Source organism: Apteryx rowi, unplaced genomic scaffold (genome assembly GCF_003343035.1).
Source record: "Apteryx rowi isolate R43461 unplaced genomic scaffold, aptRow1 scaffold_0, whole genome shotgun sequence".
Taxonomy (NCBI): domain Eukaryota; kingdom Metazoa; phylum Chordata; class Aves; order Apterygiformes; family Apterygidae; genus Apteryx; species Apteryx rowi.
In genome coordinates, this window is record NW_020447195.1 from 11452447 (window position 1) to 11473584 (window position 21138).

A 21138-nucleotide genomic window follows, 5' to 3' on the forward strand; every position below is an offset into this window, starting at 1 on the left:
GCGGCGGGTGCCAGTGCGCATGCGCGGCTGGGCCGCGCGGAGCCCAAGGCTCTGGCGCCCCCTGTGGGCCGCGCTGGGGCGTTAATGGCGGCCTCTGCCCCCAAGGCAGCCCCGAGCAGGCCCCGGTGCCGGGCCCCTCGGCCCGGGGCGGCAGCTGGGGGGCCGAGCCCTGCCCGCCCTCTCAGCACACCACGGAGGTACATTAGAGCACCGGGGCCTGCCGGCACGGCCTCCTCGCCTTGTGCCGGGGCTCCTTCAGCACAGGCCCTCTTCTGTGCCCCYGTTACCACAGCTCTGGGCTGGCTTAATATTTTATTTTTTGTGTCTCCAGAGCCCGATGCGCACCTGCTGCGTTGTGCCGCGTGAACAAAGCGGCGGCCGGCGTGCCCCTGCTGCAGACACGAGGGCTGATGGGGCASAGGGCTGAGGCAGCAGAAGGAAGCCGTGCGGTGACGTTGGTCAGCCTGCTCATGGGCAGTTTTCCATGCTTAGCAGCCTAACGACTGACTTTCTTGAAGCGTCACAGCCACAGGGAGTTTTATGCCGAATTTGAGGGATTTGAAATGCCAGCTGAAGGGARCTCTTCCTGAACAGGAGGAAGCCTGGCTATGTTTGAAAACTGAACAGCTTGGCARTGGAGGTTGTTTTCCTTGGGCCAACTAGCTGAAGGACCAGGAACAAACTGCAACAGGTAGGATAGGAGGAAGTAATGCAGGGCTTTGAAACTGCAAGAAAGATGCCTATTGTCTGATAGGGAACACCTGTGGTGGGAGAGAGGCAGAAATTTATGTGCTTTTCCAAATGCTGCCAGTTAGATGCTCCAGCAATCACATAATTTACAGCCAGTACCAGTAGCTGKGGTGCTCGTGGGAACAAGATTGCTCTGTTTTGAAGTGCCTGCGTTACTGCAGTTCCTTTGGGATCAGCTGGTTTTAGAAAAAACATTTAAGCTGTCCTCATGCCAAACAAATACTTGCTGACTCATGCCCAAATGATCTTGAAGACAATATTGAAATAGTTAGGAATGTTATCTCTCTGCCCACAGAGTCCCTGACAGAACTAGTCAACAAGCCTGGTGGCTTCTGGCTTTGTCAGATGAAGCGTTGGTAACGTTTTTCTGCAATTCAAACGCCCTGAAGCAAAACACCGCGGTACAATCGCAGTGACTGCTGAGGCCTGGCTCCCGTGGGATCTGCGCCCAGCACCCTGCCCTGCTTCCTCTGCTGCAGCAGCAGGTGCCGGGGCTCGCTTGGGCCCCGACAGGACCCGAAGGCGGGCTTGGAGCGGCACCGTGGCGGGCGCTGCCCGGGGACCGCGACCATAGGGGCAGCGCCCCCACCAGGCGGCGGGGGGGGTGGGGGGGAAATGGCCCGGTCCGCCCCCCCCGCAACCGATAGGCCGCTTCGGGTCACGGGACAAAGCCTTGCCTTTTATGATTGGTCGGCCGGCTCCTCCCCGCTGCCTTATGGGAGCTGTGGTTTGCCTCTGGTTCACTCTGCCTTCCGCTGTGTGCGTGGGCACTACGCTTCCCGACAGACTCTGCGCCCAGCTGCTGGCTTCCAGGGGCGGCCTTTGTTTATCCGGGCACCTTCGCTTCGCAGCGGCCCGCCCAATCGGCGCGCGGAGAGGCGTCGGCGCGGGCGCTGATTGGTGCGTTCGGACTGGCGAGCCGTGTTTCAAAATCCGTTAACGGCGGYGGGGAGAGGCGCCGGGCAGGGTGGCCGCGGCGCTGAGGTGAGTGGGAGCGGGCGGCGGTGAGGCGGCTCCGCAGGGCACGGGCAGCGCCTGGCGCCGCCGGCCGCGCTCCGCTCGGGGACCGGGCCGAGCCTCTGCCTGCCGCAGGCGTCCTCCGGTAACGGCGGGCTCCTGTTCGGGGTCGCGGCTCTCCTCAGTGCCGGCCGGGTGGGGGGCGGGTGGAGGCTTCATCCCGGTAGCCCGGGCCGCGGCTGCGTTCTCGGACGAGGCCCGGTGGCGAGGCCGCCTCCTCTGCTCGCTACCAGCCGGACGTGGCGCCCGGTGGGGCGCGGCCCTTCGCCGGCTGCTCCGTGAGGCGCCTCCGAGCCCCCTCCGCCGCTGCCGGGGCTGCGGGGAGCAGAGCCGGCCGGGGGCAGAGYTACCCCCGAGGAGTCGGGCTCCGAGCCTGGCCGAAACGTTAGCGGCTGCAGGCGATGGAGCTCGAGGCCGCCGTGGGGGACCGTGTGCGGCAGAGCCGGTGCTGCCGCGCTGCCCCTGCCCTGCAGGCCGCGGGTGTAGCCCCGGCTTGCACGGCCTAGACTCCCCCCGCAATATGGGGTCGTAGTACCGCGATAAGCCTTCGACGGGGTAGCCGTGTCGCGACTAAAATAAAGCTCTGCGCTGAGATCTGAGTCTTCAAACCGACAATCGCAAAATCTGACCTGAAGAAAGTCTTAAGCAAGGCACATTTCTTTCATGGTGAAATACGGCTTGGAGTGATGTGATGTGCTAATGTCAGCATGGACAAGGCTGCACTGTGTCTTGTGTTATGTCATTAACTGTTTATTCACACTGACTACTCAAAGCCAGAAGAAGTGTGCATCTTTCTTTTGAAGCTACGAGAAACGATTTTACTCCTTCTCAAAACAAATCCCGCTTCCTTGGAAAGGAGGGAAGAAAAGGGGCAAAAAGTAACTTAAGTGGTAGAAAGCTATTAAGTTTTTGCTTTTTTTTTTTTTTAAATCAGGGGAGTTTCAATTTATCTAACAATAAGTTGAGGTTATAGTGGCTAAAAATAACTCACTGCTCCTTGAAGAGTTATTCTTAGAATGTCCCATCTTCATGTCTTCTAAAACTTGTGGGCTCTCGTTTACAGAGCGTGAGATGTCAGGGCTGTTTATTTTGGGCTGTTGAAAGGGGAGGCAGCTCTGGGTAGCTATTACTAGAGCACAGGCTGCTTGTGAGAAAAGCTGCTGTTCTTGTGCCTTGCTCTTCCTTTAGCTCTGGGCTAATGACAGCGGGTGAGGGTGGTCTGTAGAGCTCTATATGATCTGATCTCCTGCCTATGTGGAGTTAAAGACTATGTCCCACAGTTTGAATTTGAGCATCAAATGATGGAATAGAAAGCATTACCTCTGTTCTGTACCTAGAGCAATGAATTCAGCATTGGTTCTGTACTGTGGAAAAGCATGTTTGAGCATCAAGTGAGGAATATCAGAGGAGAAAGAGAAACAAATTCTGTATTTGTTAGAAATGTTTCCTTAACCCCACTCAGGAAAAGATGAAGGAGACTTCTGTTATTGGCTACCAGACTAATAGCTCCAGGCTGGAAAAAAGTTTTCACCAAGGTGTTTAACAAATTCCCCTTAAAAACTCTATTGCCTTTTTATTTTTCCATTCTTCCTCTTCAGTCATCTTCTTCTGCACTCTCCCCCAGCCCAAGACACAAGCAAACCTGTCTCTTCAGTACTTAAATCGTTAGGTAAATGTAGCTTCTTCCTTCTACTCAGCAGGCCTGGAAGTAGCGGTTGGAGTGGGGAGCAGCAGCAGCTCTGGAGGACACCACATGTGAGACCTGTGGCCTTCTCCCAGCTCTATTTGCAGCCATCTTAGTCATGCCGTTAGCATAGCTGGGCACCCTGGCTCCCCTCCTGGCTGCCTGGGACAGAGAGGGAGCTGGTGAGGAGGATGGGTGTTCGTAAAGCTAGGAAACAAAAAGGAAAATGCTCGACCTGGAATAATTTTGGTTTAGTTATTTAGTTTTAGCAAAGAGATAATTATGCACTTACCTTGGAGTCTGGAGGAAAAAAGAGCCATTTTGGGACTACAAAACAGCAGATGGTCAAAGACAGAATTCCTTGTGTGGCATCGTGTTGAAGGAGTTCACATGGCTGCTGTGTGGTGAGATAGCTTCCTACAAGGTTATGGTGACAAGACTGTTTCTAGAGGGGTAATTTCCAGCCCTTTGTAATGGTCCAGTTTATATACTGACTATTGAAAAGCATCTGGGATCTTTGTGTGGATTGTTATTTCAATAAAAGGCATAAATGCATTAGCAATTTCAACTTAGTGAAGCAACAGAGGGAAGGAGCACTTTGTGTTGTAGCAGAACAAAGAAGGTGCCAGCCTGGATTAAACCAGTTGTCTGGTTAGTCCAGTGTTATGTGTCTAAACAGCAGTCAGTGTTGGATGCTTCAGCAGGAGGTACCAGAATTACCACAGCAAATTGACGTGCAGCATCCTTGGGCTTGAGGAAGTTTCTCCTGCTAACTCCTAATAGTCCATTTTGGGTCTTGAGGCATACAAACCACTGGCTTCAGATTTATCTACTGATGTAAATCAGAATATCATTTTTATGCATCTGGTACTATTTTACCTCCCTTCCAGTCCTGGTAGGATCTTAGAGTAAATTACATCTGTAGCTTATGAAGCTCCAGTTACGTGTTGTGATAAGGTGTCTTTTCTCCAGTTGACAAGGGGCWTATCCAAGTAAATTGCAAGACAGCAAGAAAAACCACCTCTTCACAGCTCCTTCCACCTGTCTATTGATGGTTCCGCAAACCCCTTTGTTTTCTCTCCATGGGATGTCCAATTTCTTATCTTGGAGCTTTGCTTCCTCTCCCTGACAGAAAGGGTTATACAACTAGGAGAACTCTGTTCTAGTCAGTATGGGCTCTATTATTGCATTGCTTAATGACCACGGGTCTGTGTCGGGTTGCTGTCCTAAAATAAGAGTCTCTTTGGATTAAGTCATAATTGTGTAGTGTGAAGTGTTCCCTTACAAGGCATTTGGTGCTGAATTCACGTATTGGAGCTAGGCAACTAGGTCAATGCTCTGTTAGGTCTCACTGGAGTTGCTCCTCTCAAGCCTTCTCTGGCCTAAATTTTTACTGGCAAGAGATTAACAACTACACTCAGACAATGAAGTTGAGCATATCTGTGACTGAATCAAAGAATATATCATCCAAAAGCTTGTCTGCATTTTAAAGCTAATTTGGATTAGAGTGAGGTGTGAAGTTACTCCAAAATACCTATTGCACTTGCTGTTGTGTCAGTCTTATTCTAGGATAGGAATGCTTGTTCCAGTTTAGCTCAGTTCTTTTTCAAAGCTAACTAATCTAAACGAGGCCAAGGCACTCTCATGTGTAGAGAACCCACAGTCTATTCCTCTCTGTAAATTTGGCCTTGCTGTTATATACAGAAACCATATGGAGCTACATCTATATTTAGAGGAGAGTGGAGCTAGAAGGAGAAGTAAGGTTTTCATTTTGCAGTTAGTTTTATCAAATAAATTTGGGCTATTTCTGAAGGTGAGAGGACAAGATCCTTCCATGCTTTTCCTGTGCCAGTGTTGGTGTATATGCAGCTCTATGTGAACCAGGTGTAAATGGATCCTGCCGATAGCTGATCTTAAGCAAGGGGGTGTGTTCTTCAGCTGYGTGGGTTCCTCCACTGGCTCACTGCGAAGCTGTGCAAGTGCAGAAGGTGATGGATGTGGGAGAGAGCAGGGTCACACTGTTTAGCTACAGCATAGATTTTTGTAGGATTACTGCGTCCCTATAACCATGGTCTGGCGCATTGTACCTGCTAACTAGGTAAAGTATCTGCTAATGAAAAGAAATTTCTGCACCTCACTTCCTGTGGGAAAAGTGCTATAGTGGAAGGAAAGAGTTTTGCCTCCTGTCTTTGAGGAAAAAAATGAGATGATAATGGTGGTTCTGTCATCAAGATCATGATCAGATGTCTTAAAATGCTTAAGCTGTCCTTGGAGAGGGTGGGCAGCAGGCTTAAAACTGTACTTGACTGAACCTATTTCTATTCCAGAAACATTACAATGGATGGATCACAGCGATAATCTTTCCTAATCAATGTGAGCTCAGTCCCAAACGGAGTTGATCGTGGAGGTTTGAAATGCCTCTCAGTGAACTACTGCTCCATAGTAAATCCTGTTCTGTGCAGGACTCGGAGGATATGTAGGGATTTGAAACGGGGAAGCCATGAGTTCATCTGACTGAAATGGACTCACTGGAGTTTAGTCAGAATAACTTTTAACTCCCCACTGGCTCTTTCAAGAAACTTGGCATATGAAACTGTGATATTGATAAACTTTGTTGCGATGATTGACTATTCGTTTCAGTCTGGGGCTGGAGGGAGAGAGAGAAGGGGGTCAAAGTGAAGAGGCACTCTTCTTTCTCAGACTGCTGACGCTGTGAAAGAGTATGGACTTTACACGGTAAGAAGTTGGAAATAATTTGACTTATGTGAACTGTGGCAACTCTGCAGCAGTCTAGCAGTCGATACAAGTATCTGTGAAACATGATGCCTGGTGCTCCAATTTGGTGGACTGATTTGGGAGTGGTAGGGGAGAATGCAGATGACGCATTTGATTTAAAAAAAAAAAAAAGGGTAGTGTTGACAGAAACACTATCTTGATTAAGGATGGTAGGAAAGCATTCAATTCCAGCCATGTCTTGAGCTCAGTTACAGTTGGTTTTGGCTCTGATTCTTCTGTTTGCCTTCTTTGGGTCTTTACTCTGATGGCTTCACAGTCATGTAGCTAACTCTTCTCTAGCAGCATTCTTCTCCTTAACTCTAGCACCTCTGTCCTGGGGAGCTGAAGGGTTCATGGTGCAGCCATCTTCAGAAGGAAAGGCTTATGAGTTATGAACAGCAATGGTGCCTCCTAAATGCTGCTTTGATTTACTCTTGGACATATTCTTATTGAATGGAGCATACTGTCTAGGCTGAACTATAGGTGGTCTGCGTAGACAGATGGGTTTAGCTCTAAGACTTTGTGGGTTAAGAATATACTGCTTTAGAACTGGTTGAACTCAAAAAAGCAAAGTTCATGTGATCTTTTGGGGGAGTATTTTTGAAACATATCGTCATGGAGTTTGCCTTGCAGTTGTGTGAGATACCATGAAAGCATGAAAAAAACCTTTGCAAGAAGGTGTTGTTGCAGCTAAGGATTTATAACTTCATTACTGGCTTTACTGGCTTTCTCTTGAATTTAGTATCGCCTATTGACACCGGGACTCCTTCTGCTGTCAGTGCTCCACTAATTAACTACCTGGACTATTCTTGATACTCTGTCATAGTATTTAGTTTGTTTATAGTCTGGACAGGCTTTTGAGGTAGTGCCGTGAACCTCGCCAAGGACTCTACACTACCTTCTTCCTACTTTTTGCCCTGTAACAGTACTCTGCAGCACTCTCTTCCTGTTTTGAAAGTCAATGTACTCTGTAGAAGAGCATGGTTTGTCATGTTATTCCTTCTTGCTTGTAGCCCTTCAGAGGGAGAAAAATTGAGCTTTGCAGTGCTCTGGAGTCACCCTCATTTGATCGGAGGCTGTAGCTTTATAAATCTGTTTCTTGGTAATGGTAAGAACTTATTTTGCTGTATGTGGTGAGAGATGGAAGGGCAAACCAGACTGTTTCTGGAAAAGCTTTGTAGTTCCCTTTTAAAAATACACTTCTAGCTCTGACAGGTACAAAGAAAACCTTCAAAACTTGATCTCTTTGTTTTTGAAACCTGCAAATGACAACAATGGTAAAACTGTTCCTTAGCTTTGCCAATCAGCAGCTGAATAAAATTACATTGCTTATAAGGGTTTCTATCRAAAGGCTGTGAGTTTTGAGAGAGGAAAATGTACCAAAGACTGTCCTAGCATCTGTCTCCAGAAAGCTTCCTCCATGCAGAGGAAAAAAGGCAGGGCTGCTTCTTACATCATGTGGAGTTGGAAGGAGATGTGATGTTGTTATTGATTTCCGGTCTAAGCTTTGGGTTCTTCCTGGTGTTCAATACCAAAAGGAGTGTTATCTTTATGGGAATCTGGGGTCAATGCTCTAGAGTAACATCCTCTTTCTTAGCTATGGTGAATGTCCTGGGGTGCTGCCTTTGAATCGCCCCTAATTGAGGTCACTGTTCTTAGGGTCTGGTGTAAGACTCTCATGTGTGTTGAAGGATTTTTAGGAAACCACTGTTACTGTTCCCTCTGGACGGGATGCAGATGCTGTCCAACTGAAAGCTTAGAGCTTGGGTCTCGAGTAATGCAGCCTGTCTGCTGTTCTGCAGAAYGGCTTTTTGAGTAGCTGATTCCTGTTTTGGGATTTGGCATAACAGGTGACCAATGCTATTTGTCTAAAGGACTGAAACAGTGCAAGGGAAGGACTCTGGGGACAACGTGAAGGCGAAGATGTCTCACCCGGAATCTCGCTATTCCTTTGATGTCCCAAACACTTGCATCAACTTTGGGTCTCTGAGTGATGACGATGTGCACAATGCAGATGCCTGGTTTGGTAAGTTGTTTTCAGCTCATTGATTTGTTTTCTGTTTGGGTGAAGGTTGGTGTGCTGCGTATTTTGGGCCTGGTTTCTGTACTGATAGATTAGTCATGTTATTGACTGCATCATTCATCATGCAGTAATTTTTTTTGTATTTATCTCATCATGATCTGTAACTTGACAGGTGACTTTGTTAACATTCTGGTGATAACCAGTGGTATTGTTAAAAATTCCTAACATGGGATGTATAGTGAAAGTCTCTTTCCTCCCAGATCAACAAGCCAATCTAGAGAATGTCCCTCCTGCAGAAAATCTGGCAACAGTCTTGCAAAATAGCCCTGCTTTTTCAAAGCCTGATATTCCATTATCTTCTGTCACGTCACAAGGAATAACAAGTAAGTTGGCAGGCATGGGGAGGAGAGGATAAAGTCTACTTGTTTTTCACCAGAAAACTAAAAAGGACTCAGTCTGGCTTTTTGGGGACCATCTTCATATACTGTTGTCTAGCAAGTTCTCACGTGGCTTTGCTTTAGCATTTCTGTACATATAAGCTGATCTTTGTTACTGTTCTCAGGTGAAAGCCACGATGCAGAGGACAGTGAAACAGAACATGCACAGGTCAATGTGGTTCCACAGAATATTGTTGGRTCTCTGACGAGCTGGAGAGCTGCTGCTCCTGCAGAGGCCTCTCAAAGGTGAAATACTTGCGATCAGTTTGTATGAAGATTGTTGGCAGTGTAACTAAGCAGGTCCCTACTCTCAGGATCTCACAATTCTAGCTGTTTCTGGGTTATCCTATTGGACTGAAGTTTTCCAGTACAGAGATCGTGTACTGGGACAGCTGATCTGCTTACTAAGCTGGATGGACAATCTTCAGGGGTGGAAATGTAAYGCGGTGTCTCACATGCTTGTCAAATGAGACTAAGTAGCCTTAGTAGCTTCTAGAATGTGAGAATACCTGAAAATGAGGTGGCTTATAAAGTTTCTTTGTTTATATCTGTCTGAGTTGAGCTGAGCTCACTCCTTACATGAACACAAAGGGCTCTGTGCACTCGTATAAAGCAAAGAATATTAAGTTTCTGGTTTGTAAAACTCAAGTCATTCAAGCTGCTTTTGGATTGTTGTATTAAACACAACTAATTTATGTAGAGCATGTTGGGGTTTGGTGATGCACTAATGAAAAGTATTATATAGATTGCAAGTCTGCTCAGGCCTGTGGGAAAACTAACCTCTATTTTCTGTCGCACTCTAGAGCGGGTAGAAGACAGGCTACAAAGCAGAGAAAAACACAGCAACGCAAACACCTGGCTAAAATCAAAGCTGAGAGAAATGCTGTTGCCTTGGTTAATAATGAAGAGGTTCCACCAATGAAAAAAATGAGAATGTATGTCATTGGTCCTTCAACTTGGGGCTGAGAAGAGGGATGCAACTGATTATTTTGAAAGTATTTCCACTTGGCTGAGAGGGGCTCTCACAGAGAGCAATGTGGAAGATTAGYGGGAGGTGACAGGGACCTGATTCCTGATACTGGTTTCATAGATGAAAAGAAATGTCTGTAAGACCTAAAGGAAATCCTCTCTTTATTTGGAGTTGGAGATACGAATGAAATAAGCTTGGGTTTCTTAAGCTTCTTATTCCAYACTCAGTATCTGTCAGCTAGCTTTAAACCTGGCTTAACTGGTCCATCAGGAATGTATCAGACAGTCGTTGGCTACAAAAGAGTCATAGCTAGAATATTTCTCAAATTGGCTTAAACACCAAGATATCATGTGGTGATAAATTTAAGGTCAGGAAATCATTACTGAAAAGAAGTGTAATCCTTCAAACACTGCTCTAGCTAAATGAACTACAGTACACCTATCTCCTCAGAAAAGCCTAAGTTCTGAAAACTTGGTAATTCGTCTTCCCTTCTGCAGCCTTAGAGTACCAGGGAAAAGTAGACGATCTATGCCTGGGCCTGTGGTGAGGTAAGGCCAGTCCTGGAATATTTTAGAACTTCACCAGGTGTTGGGGATGTTGTGCATGGTGGTGAGAGCTGCAGGTGATCTTTCATTTCGAGCACAGTTAGAGTGGTTTGCTATAACAACTTGTTGATCTTAGTTCTGACAGCAGAGAGAAGCTGATGGAAGTATCTGCGAAGAGAGAGCCCTTGCAGAATCCTGACCACTCCCCAGGAAGAGGGAAAAGCAAACTGACCATGCCCATGACACCAACAATGTTGAAGTATGTAGCTTTCTCATAAACAAGGCTTGTCTTTGTTAATCACAGTTGATCTAGGTGACAGCCCTGGCTAGAGTGTTTCCAACTCAGCACATGATGGTATCACACTTAGTAAACACCAGATTGGACAATAGTATTAGGGTGAAATGTACTTCACTAACTCAACCTGTGCAAAGAAAAGCTTTTGCTTCTAACTTGGTGGAAAAAAAATGTTCTTGCTAATACTGAAGTGTGCATATAGCAAATGGGTATGCAAGGCRGTAGTAAACTGTCAGCTTTCTTGAGCAACCAAAATCCCAACAAATTATTTCTAAAGAATATGCTTTTATAACATGACTGTTTCTGCAATGAAGTCAGAGGTAGGTGTGTTCCTTTGTGCTGACATCATGCTTAATATTCAGTGAAGTAGGGAGAGATGTATCTCTACCTTAACTCTAACATGCTTCTGCAGGAGGACCAATCTTTCTGGCAAGCTGAAGAGTACAGAGGAGCAGGAGCTGGAAAAGATGCAGCAATTGCAGCGGGAGGTTATGGAGCTGAGGAAGAAGAATGAGGAGTCTTTGAAAGCAGCTATTGCTGGAGCAGGTGGGCTCTAGCTGAATTTCAGGTTGAAGCTGTACTGGGCTCAGCTGGGGAGTGCAACATGGAGCTGTACCTTTAAAAAAAAACAAGCCTTCCAGATTTTGTACTAAGTATCAGGGTTTAGGTGGCTCTTATATGTATCAGCGCCCCCCCCCCAAATGCCTGGAAACTAAATTCTGTTTTGTCATGTTTTGAAAGGTTATAGATGTGTTCCCCCAAATCTGTTCAAGTTATTAGAAATTCAATTCCTTTTTCAGCCTTCCCCCCTGCAGACACACACACCAAAAAAGGCTTCCAGACCTTACACGCTCTTCTTCTTTAGGACAACCTGTGAAGAGAACTCTTGGTCAAGTAACAAAGCCAATTGACTTCCACTTCTGCACAGAGGAGAGGGTTAAACAACACATGGAAAGCCAGCCTGGGAATGAATACAAGGAACTGGATTTTGCTGCAGTACTGAGGAAGCATCCTCCTTCTCCGGTGAGAGCCAGAGTATTGCCAACAAGCCACYGACTAATTCTTGACACCTCCTTGCTGCTCTTGCAACCTATAGGATGCTGGTAACCTGTTCAGCTGACAGATACATAGGAGAAAGCATGCTTCGCATATGTACCCATTAGTTTGTGTATCTGCACTGCCACAAGACTTTAAAAGGACTCTCTTGGAATATGGGGTCCATTCGTGTCGGGCCTTCCAGTCATTACACTTCAAGCTTTAATTTTCCACTTAATACAGTCTGATATGACTAATTTGTGCATGTTTAGACAGTGAAATAATTTTTGTCTAATGTTAAGTGTTATCCACTTCTAAATAAGGGGAGGGGACAGATAATGTGTATCAGTGGGGAAAGGAAGTGACGCTGAAGCATGCTGTTGCTAAATGGCTGTAATGACTGTAGTTCTTGTTTCCAGGTTCGAGTGCCGAAGGGGCCCACTGTCCCCAAGCCTTTCAATCTCTCCCAGGGAAACAAAAGAAAACTTGAAGAAACTACGTCAGAATATGTGTCCCTTGCTCAGCAAGTAGAAGCATTCCAAAAACGCACACCCTCTCGTTACCATTTGAGGARCAGGAAATCTGATGAAGGTGAGCAGTTCTGGCTATGTCTAGCCAGCAGGCTGTCCACAGAGATGATGACAGAACAAGAAAGATGCTTTAGCTATTGTACTGAGCAAATTGTTTGTGCCTGTTGCAAGTCTTACTGTTAACTGCTAGTCTTTGACTTGAATTTATAGGCCCAGTTCCAGGAAAGCCTCTGAAGGCTCGGCTTACACACCCTAAAACACCCCTGCTTCAAACAAAGCAGCGCTTCAGACCTGTAACTTGCAAAAGTGCCGCAGAGTTGGAAGCAGAGGAAATAGAGAAAATTCAACAGTAAGTAAAGTTTGACTTCTTTCTCCCTCTGAGAGGGAAGTGTACCACACCCTGGAAATCTCCCTTTCRTATGCCAAAATACCACTTCTCAGGAACACCCTTTTTGTGTAAAAGAACAAGTAGTATAAAGACACTAACATTCTTTAAGGTTGTGCGCAAGGCTGTGCTTTGAACACAGGGATGTAGAAGTAGCCAATTCAYTTTGAAGAAGGTGCTCTTAGGACAGCTGTTCTTTGGTTGAGTACAACTTATGACCAATAAAGCTAACTCAGTATAGCAGTACTGCCTGCACAAAGTTTGAAATTCTGCTGTAACCAAACTTTCTGGATTTCCAAGAAAGCAATCCTCAAGGTAGACCTCAAAGTCTTGCTTTTTCAAAAACAAGGGAGTTAACTAGTTTCACGCTATGTGTGACACAACTGCTTCTGAATCTGACAGTTGCTCTTTTATGCTTTGAGAGAAGCCGCTTGCTAGAAGCTGCATCTTGTCATGTGCAATGTATAGGTGACTGTCTCTCTTTTTTCTGTGTAGATACAAATTCAGAGCAAGGGAGCTTGATCCCAAAATCTTAGAGGGTGGACCAATCCTACCCAAGAAACCCACTGTGAAGGAGCTCACGCAGCCCATTGGCTTTGAACTAGAAATAGAAAAAAGGATTCAGGAACGTGAGAATAAGAAGCAGCAGGAGGAAGAGCATTTTGAGTTTCATTCCAGGCCGTGTCCAACTAAAATCTTGGAGGATGTTGTGGTAAGAAGTTTAGTAATACTTCAGACCCAGGAATTAGGGCTGAGGGGCAGTTAGCTTTGAAATGTCCCTGGCTATGTTGCATTATGTATTTAATAATCTTTAATAGACCTTGTCTTTCGTTACATAAGAACTGCAATGAATACACACTGTTATATCAGGTGGTTTCTCTATAGTTTTTTTGTTTTGGTTTGGTTTGGGGGTTTTTTGGTATTTAGTCTTGGGTGACTTACTTTTCTGAACAGGGTGTTCCAGAGAAGAAAGCACTTCCTGTTACAGTCCCCAGGTCTCCAGCCTTCACCTTGAGAAGCAGAACACGAATGCCTGGCAAAGATGAAGAAAAGGTAACTATCCCGAATACGGTGCTATGGGCTAATTTGGATGAGTACAAGAACTGGTAGTGTTTTGGAAAGATGAAAAGCTTGTCTGTGGTTCAGGATGCTTATAAAGTGATACTTGGATTACTAACTTTGCAGTGTTCAGAGTGTTTTCTTGATGCTGTCTGTGACCTTTACTAAAGGGACTCTAGTATTCATGGCTTTGTGTAGCAGGAGCAGTAGTCTTTCTGCAAAAATCTCAAATCTGGCACATATAAGAATGTCAGATCCTAACACTAATCTCCCTTTAGGAAAAGGAGGTGGTTCCTGTGATCAAAGCTAACCCTATGCCGCATTATGGAGTGCCCTTCAAACCTAAAATGCCAGAGCAGCGACATGTGGAAGTTTGCCCCTTCTCTTTTGATTCTCGTGACAGAGAACGGCTAATACAGAAAGAGAAAAAAATAGAAGAATTGCAGAAGGAAGAGGTAAGACTTAATAAATACCTTGGATTCCCCCCCTTAAAAAGAGTGTTGCAGGACTTGCCTCTTGCTGTTGGCTGTTAAGCTTCCAAAGCTACATGCCTTTGAGAAAAGGGCAAAAAATATTTCATGTTGTTTCTTTCAGGTGCCAAAGTTCAAGGCACTGCCTCTGCCTTACTTTGACCGTGTCAAGCTGCCAGAAAAAAAGGTCAAAAACCCAACTCAGCCTGAGCCTTTCAATCTGCAGATTGATGAACGGGGAGCTGCCAAGCTACAGAATTGGAAACAGCAGGTAGGATGAAAAGGATAACGGCTATGAACAGACTTAAAGTGGCTAATCAGAGTTGTGCTCAACTTCAGAAAGTGTCCTGCTTGAGCTTAATCAGGATTTGAGGACTAGTTTGAGCCATGAATTATTCTGTCCTTGGCAAGAGCCTTGCGCTATGGGTTAGGGTTTGGCTTTTTTTTTTTCTTTCCTTCTCCCTTTATGGTAAGTGATGGAATTTACCACAGTTGCCTGAACCAGCTATGGGGTACTTTCTAGAGGGCAACTATGTGTAGCTGGATCCCTTTGATTGTTTCTGTGCTTTGAGATGTGTTGATATATAAATAATATACGGCTTTTTTCATGTGGAGTCTATGGTGAACACCTGAAAAATATTCTGCTTTGAGAGCTGAAGCTGTTCTTCAGGTCACTTTTGGCAAAAGTAACTGACAGTGAGATCTCTCTTGACTTTAATATCATTTTCTTTGCAAGTGATTTAATCTGAAATCAAACTGGCTTTTTCCAGTGTTCAGAGAGCTGAAGTCTGGGGGGATGGGAGATGGTGTTTTTGTTATGCCTGACATTTGACAGGCTCTCTTCTTATGCAGCTTAAAGAAGACTTGAAAAGGCAGAAAGAAGCAGCATGTTTTAAAGCTCGTCCCAACACAGTGGTGCACCAGGAGCCTTTTGTGCCCAAAAAGGAAAATAAGCTGCTATCAGGTGGAGTTACAAGTACTTGCTATGCAGGCTTGGCTGATAATTCAGAACTGATGCAATTAAATGATGCTTAAACTGGCTGATGCCTCTTCTTTATCAGCACAGCCAATATTGCTGTGCACTCAATCAACTAACCCCCTAACAGCCTGTGTCCCCAGGGAACAGGGGAGTTTTCTCTTCACTGCCTCCCTGTCCCTGTGCACTAACATGGCAGCTGTATTAACAGCTATGCTACAATTGGCAGATGATTGATGCATGCTAGCTTGGGATAAGGGTAAATAGTATGCAAGATGCTCCCTGTAGTGACAGCTGGCATTTCTGCAGCAGCTGTCAGTCTTTCCTTCCCATTTGTAATGAGATGGAGGCATCCACAGCTTAGTTTGTATGCGCTGGAAACTTCATAGGATATAGAACCAGCCAAAAACTTGTTTGTACTAACAATTGAGTGCTTGCTCCTCACATGACAATACCCATGACAGAGGTAATGTCTGCATTAGTACTTCTCATATTTGGGCTTAAGCTTTTMTTTTCTTCAGAACCCCAGTGGTGTCTACTAACAACCCTTACAATTTGAAGTGCTTCAGGGGGAGACTTCCATGTGACACTAGTATTGTGCTGCTTTACCTGACTGTCTTTGCACCAATGTTATCCCCTCTATTTCTAAACTTAGAGAGCCTTTCTGGTTCCATAGTTCCTGAAGGCTTTGAGCTGGCAACAGAAAAAAGGGCTAAAGAGCGGCAAGAATTTGAAAAACGATTGGCAGACCTGGAAGCCAGAAGGGAGAGGCTTCAAGAACAGGCCAGACAGCGAGAAGAGGAGCGTGAAAAGGAAGAAGTTGCTAAACTAAGACAAGAATTGGTAAGTGAGCTGTTTCTGAACAGGGTTTGTAATGTTACCTAAAGGGATGTGTGAATATGCTAAAAGAACTATGTCAGTTTTGGGATGCATTAGGACTCTCTAGTCCTCCCTGTGGTAAGCTGACTCCTCACTAACTTTACAACTGATCTTAAAACAAATAAAACAAAACCCACAAAAATCAGCTCTGCTGAGGCTGTTGATGATTTTTCTCAGCTGTACACATCTAACTGTTGCAGCAAAATAACTTGAATGCCCTACAGAAGCCCAAAACCCTAAAGCATGTCTTGCATGCTCCTGGTGGCTCACTCTAGTGCCCCAGGCAGTGTGATAGTGTGATAGACAGATGCCTGACTGCATCCCACTGATGGCTAGCCTGCATATTTTAGGTTCAGCGTAACTGTAGCCATTTTCTTTAATTTTGTCCTTGATTTTTGCAGGTTCACAAGGCAAACCCAATCCGCAAATATCGCAGTGTAGAAGTGAAACCCAGTGACCAGCCGCTGACTATGCCGAAGTCTCCCAACTTCTCAGACAGATTCCGGTGCTGATATGCATCCATGTGACAGTGGGAGAGGGAGCCTATCTCTCCCTGCCCTCTTGGTGGGCAGAGAGGGAACAGTTGTTTTTACATGACTCCTCACTCTCAAATCCTACACTTGGCTCCGTTTTTCTTATATCAAGTAGTTTAACTCCGTCTGAGGCAAATGGCTGAGGCACAGCATACAGACCGTGCCATCTAGTCCATGGCTTGCTTCACATCTAGACATCTTATTCTCTAAAGACTAAACCAGGTTTTGATGTTGTATACAAGTATTGTGTACCTGAACTAAATAAAAATTCTTAATTTGATAAACATCTCTTGCTCGTGGGCTGAATCCCTTTCCTGCAGAAGAGATTTCAGTAAAGGGCACTCAGCAGACATACGAGGACATGTGCATCTGGAAGAGCTGCCTTGACTTCCTACGTCTAAGTATTGGCTTCAAGTTTCTGTTTGTTAGCCTTTTAGTATATATTAAACTTGAATTGTTTAAGTAATGTGAGGCTTTCCAAGCCAGCATATTGCAAGTCTGACCTTTCTTATTGATGTTTAGATGAATGCTAATATGAATCTTGCCCACACTTTAAAGTAGTTCCCTGYGTATGTTAGAGCATTAAACCTTCTGCTGTTTTATAGCTGAAGTCATTCTATTTGGGGAGCCAGTTAACTGGCGAATAACTCTTGCTGTTAGTTGTGTCCCTTGTTCATGCCAGTGCAGTAATGTTGGCTAAAGATGTATTGTGTCCTCCTAACCAGTCTAGTACGGCTAGAACAACTAAATATAGACCAAACGTTCTGAYGTGCTGGAGGACAAAACTTCTAGCGTCAAAGTGGTGATCATATTTAGATTAAGGTTTACTAAGAATATTTTCTTATCTTACCATTGTGATAGGCTTCCAAGCCTGCTAAGTCTGCTTTTAGGCTTTTCCTTGGTCTTCTCTTAACAAGAATATTAACTCAATAAGAGTGAGTGAGAGCAAAAAGGATTTAAGAATACTGCTACTCCAAATGATGCTCTGGATTTTAGTCATCTGACTTAGGCACCACTGCTGCCCTCTAACATGTCTGTATTGCTGATACTTGTTCCACTAATGTAAGCGATCATGTTGTGGAGCTGTTTCCTTGGTGGAAAAATGACTTGCATCTCTGATACAGCATACTTAAAGAACTATAYTTAAAGCCCTTGGATGAAAGAATGAAAGCAAGCCCTTTTTTTCAGGCTTGGAAGAGCATAACTCTTTGCTATGTTGGCTTGGTTTCTCATGGCTGTAATGGTATTGAGGCTCTAACTCTCCCTGGGAGTTATGTTTATGGGTCTCTTTTACCTTTATCACTTGCTGGAGCTAGTGTGAGTTGGGCTGCTCATTGGTGTTATGGAGCTGTTTGGAAGAGATTGAAACATGGGAAGCTCTGAATTATCAACTTGTTCAGGTAGGGCAAACTATTTCTTGTTTGGGGTTTATTGAAAAACATTTCCTCATTTTCTCTAGGTTTGGATACCTAGATATTGGATATTCTTGGAGCTGTGTGGCCTTTTGTTCTGGGTTTCTTTTGGGTAGAGAAGAGAGGGTGTGCTGGAAAACTCCATGTGCTGGACTCCTACCAAGGGGTATAGTTATAAGTACTGTCTGTCATTATCCAAGTCAAAGTGTATCAAGCAATTGCTACTGTTTTACTGCTACTGTTTCTCTTCTAATTTGAGAGAGATGACAAAGGCAGAAAGTCTTCAGAGAGCTAAATTCAAAGACGAGCATTTATTGTATCCGAAGATGGTTTTTGCAGGAATTCTTTCTAAGAATACAGTGCTCAAGAGATATCATTACAGGGAAAAGCAGCTGCAGTCTACAACCAGCAGTGAACAAGAAATGTGTATTCTGTATTGAGTGTATTAGGTTTCAGCTTTTCAATGGGCACCAGTCCTTTGAAGTTCCAGCTCTGGTTGGATTAAAAGAGAGGAAGTCATCCCCACCATAAGCATAAGAACTCTTGTATTGTGCGGTGGGAGAGTAACTGAGAAACTGGGAAAAAAGGGAGTTTGTGTGAACACGTTAGTACTAAAAGATGAATGGACTCTCTAACAGCATAGCCTCAAAATGGCAAGCGGAGAGACAAGACTCCTTTATGCCTAAGTTTCAGCTTTTTCTTTCCTTCTCTTGAGGATCTTTACAGGAACATAATTAAATGGCTGTGGCAGAACTGGTCCTGAAAGATTGACCAAATCGTATAGAATGGTTTAAGATGCATTTTGCTAACTTGGCCAATGGTCCCATATTGCTGAGCTGAGAGTAACTTTGTGAGGAAATATCAACAGCAATAGCCCTACCAAAAAGGCTGTTTGTCCCAGCTGACTTGGACAGCCCTACCGAAATACAGTTTACAGGAACAGCTGGACCAAGAAAAACTTGTAAGCATCCTTTTCCTGAAAACTGCTCAGATCTGCATGAATCTGACCAAATGCATCCAGATTTTTATTCTCGGTCTTCCTGAAGCTTATTGCTGTCCCAGTGGAGATATTCCATATGATCTGCTAGAAAGGAAACTCTCAGGAGCTTGAATATGCTGTCAAGGAAAGTACTTTCTATTGCAGCCTGGAGTGCCAATTCCTATGGAGCCGTGTGGACAGCAGGAGCAGGCAGCAGTAGCAGCAAATATTTATGAAGAGTCAGGAAAGCCTAAACGATGATGAGCAATAGAAGAATGTAAAGGCAAGCACGATAACAAGACTGAGCTGGAGCAGATATTGATCTGTGAATGATGGAACAGCTGGATTTCCATGAATGCCTTACATGGCTTCTGTTTCAGACTTGAGGAAGGGTTTGTATGTCTGACAGCTTGTCAGTTTTTTCCAACTATATCATTTGGTCTAATAAAAGACATTACCTCTTACTGCAAGCACTACCTCTTATATTCCTCATACACTGCAAACTTAGTGAAAGAGAGTCTCAAGTCTCTGTGCTGTACAGGGATGTAAGACACTTGACAGAGCTGTCAGAAGTCACCCAGTAGATTCTCATGAGCTGACGGATGAAGTGTGGTTAGTGTAATCTGCCCTTTTAATTAGGAGGAAAGTGTTGACATGCTGGAAAAACTGCTTCAATTTAGCAAATGTATGAACAGTGTCCTGGAAGAGCTGAATGTCAGCGAAGGAAGGGATTCTGTTAAGGCTTCAGCAGTGAAAAACAAAACAGTGGCAGGTGATTTTCCACTCCCAGTAGAGTAGAAATGGGAGAATAAAGTTGTAGGACTGGAGTAGTGGACTAGGATTTAACTGAAGGCTGCTCTTTTAGCATGTGCCTTGAGAGTCAGGGTAGGCTGACAAGCTGATGTAAAACCTATATTCTTCCAGAGTGACCCACTGGTGGATTTTGCAACAAAGTTCTTATATAAAAGAACTCAAAACTCATTAACTTTATAAGCATGCCTTGACAGTAGGTGGGACTAGAGCTAGAAGTAACTGAGGAGAACTGGAGCTGGATAAAATTCTAGTACTAAATTCTTTCTCTGATGCTGTTTCTCTAGTTCAGTTGTCACCAAAGTAATTTGTTGAACTCGGACTAGAACTGGAACTAAAAGGCAGCCAATATTTTCCTGGATTTTATCTTGAAAGGTAGCTGAGAATTGGAACACCTTACTAGCTAATAAATGGAACTCTTATTAAAAGACTTGATTATGTTCTCAAAAAACACAGCTTCAGTTCTCATTTGCTTCTCTGCTGGTATAACTTCCCGATGTGTAGTGCTAGCCTGATGTGAAGCTAACACGCAAAGACTGTTAGCAGAGGTACCCTGACCCTCAGCTGGCAAGGTTATGTTGGCTGCTGTGTGCATGTGCAGAGCAGTTCCAGGATGCATTCCTCATAATTCCATCCCGAAGCTTCGGATCAGCACTCAGTATTTCCTAGTGACGTTGCTGGCAGCTATGCTGCTGATAATGCGTATTCTTCATGAGCATAGCTCTTCAATGGTTGGTCTGACGATGTTGGGATTTTTCTTCCCTCTTTCCCCACCACCTTGATTAGACCTGTCACAACATGATGATAGCTTGTCCGGGGAAGTCCTTAGTGCTGATAGAAGCAGTTAAGCTGGTGACTACATGTCTGGGTTGGTCCCTACCAGGACAGGCAGGCTGTCTGGCTTATGTTACAGTGCCATGGCCAGGATTCAGGTGGGGAGGTGGTTCTCGTCTGGAAGCCATCTGCCTCACAGCCTGCTGTGCTGCTCGATTTAGACAAGGTATAGAGTTTCCTGGAGAGTGGACAGGACTTGGCTGTGTAAAGAAGCTTCTTTACCCATGAAAAGCATAAAGGTTAAAGTGTGTGCTGCGTAAGTTGTGACAACCTTGTAGCTAGGGAACTAGCATGCTTGATGCTTTGCCAGATATCCCTGGGACAGTCTGTTTTCCAGCTAGAGCCAATGCAGGTTCTGGCTTAAGTTCCTGAATGGGAAGGGTGGGAAAAAAAAAACAAAAAAMCAAGCAACACACTGCCCAAGAAGCCATGGTGGTGTTTGGTTTGTTTCCTGTGCTTTAAGAGACCTGGAGCACCATTCTGGTCATTTGCGTGTGGGTTTTCAGACTAAAGTGTCTGAAATCCTAGTTTGCAGGTGACTCTTGTCCTCCTTTTATTATAAAACTTTCTTGTGAGAGGACTGTGTTTTCACTCAACTTATTTTGCTTTGACTATGAATGAATGTTATCTCTTAATAGTGCCAAACCATGGGCAGTCTGAAAACTGGACTTCCTTCATACATCCCTCATWTTGAAGAACTGTTGTTAGGACTTCCAAGACAGTGCAATGCCTGCTCTTCC

The 21138-nt window shown here is 44.8% G+C and overlaps 1 protein-coding gene across 7 annotated transcripts; it reads left to right on the plus strand.

Annotated features, from left to right (window-relative positions):
• The first annotated feature begins 65 nt into the window (after window positions 1-65).
• On the plus strand, window positions 66-16707 carry TPX2 (TPX2, microtubule nucleation factor). Of its 7 annotated transcripts, none has more exons than XM_026057228.1 (18): window positions 66-197; window positions 332-691; window positions 8077-8252; window positions 8510-8632; window positions 8812-8932; window positions 9490-9621; window positions 10338-10460; window positions 10909-11042; window positions 11362-11519; window positions 11951-12122; window positions 12272-12410; window positions 12942-13158; window positions 13401-13499; window positions 13784-13960; window positions 14100-14246; window positions 14828-14939; window positions 15607-15794; window positions 16232-16706. In XM_026057228.1, exons 3-18 carry the CDS (start codon window positions 8150-8152, stop codon window positions 16340-16342), a joined length of 2256 nt encoding a protein of 751 aa, XP_025913013.1. In that variant the 5' UTR covers window positions 66-197; window positions 332-691; window positions 8077-8149; the 3' UTR covers window positions 16343-16706. The 7 variants fall into 7 exon arrangements, with proteins under 7 accessions (XP_025913013.1, XP_025912997.1, XP_025913004.1 ...); XM_026057212.1 differs by having other exon boundaries at window positions 8101-8252; XM_026057219.1 differs by having other exon boundaries at window positions 66-691; window positions 8101-8252.
• The last annotated feature ends 4431 nt before the right edge of the window (window positions 16708-21138 follow it).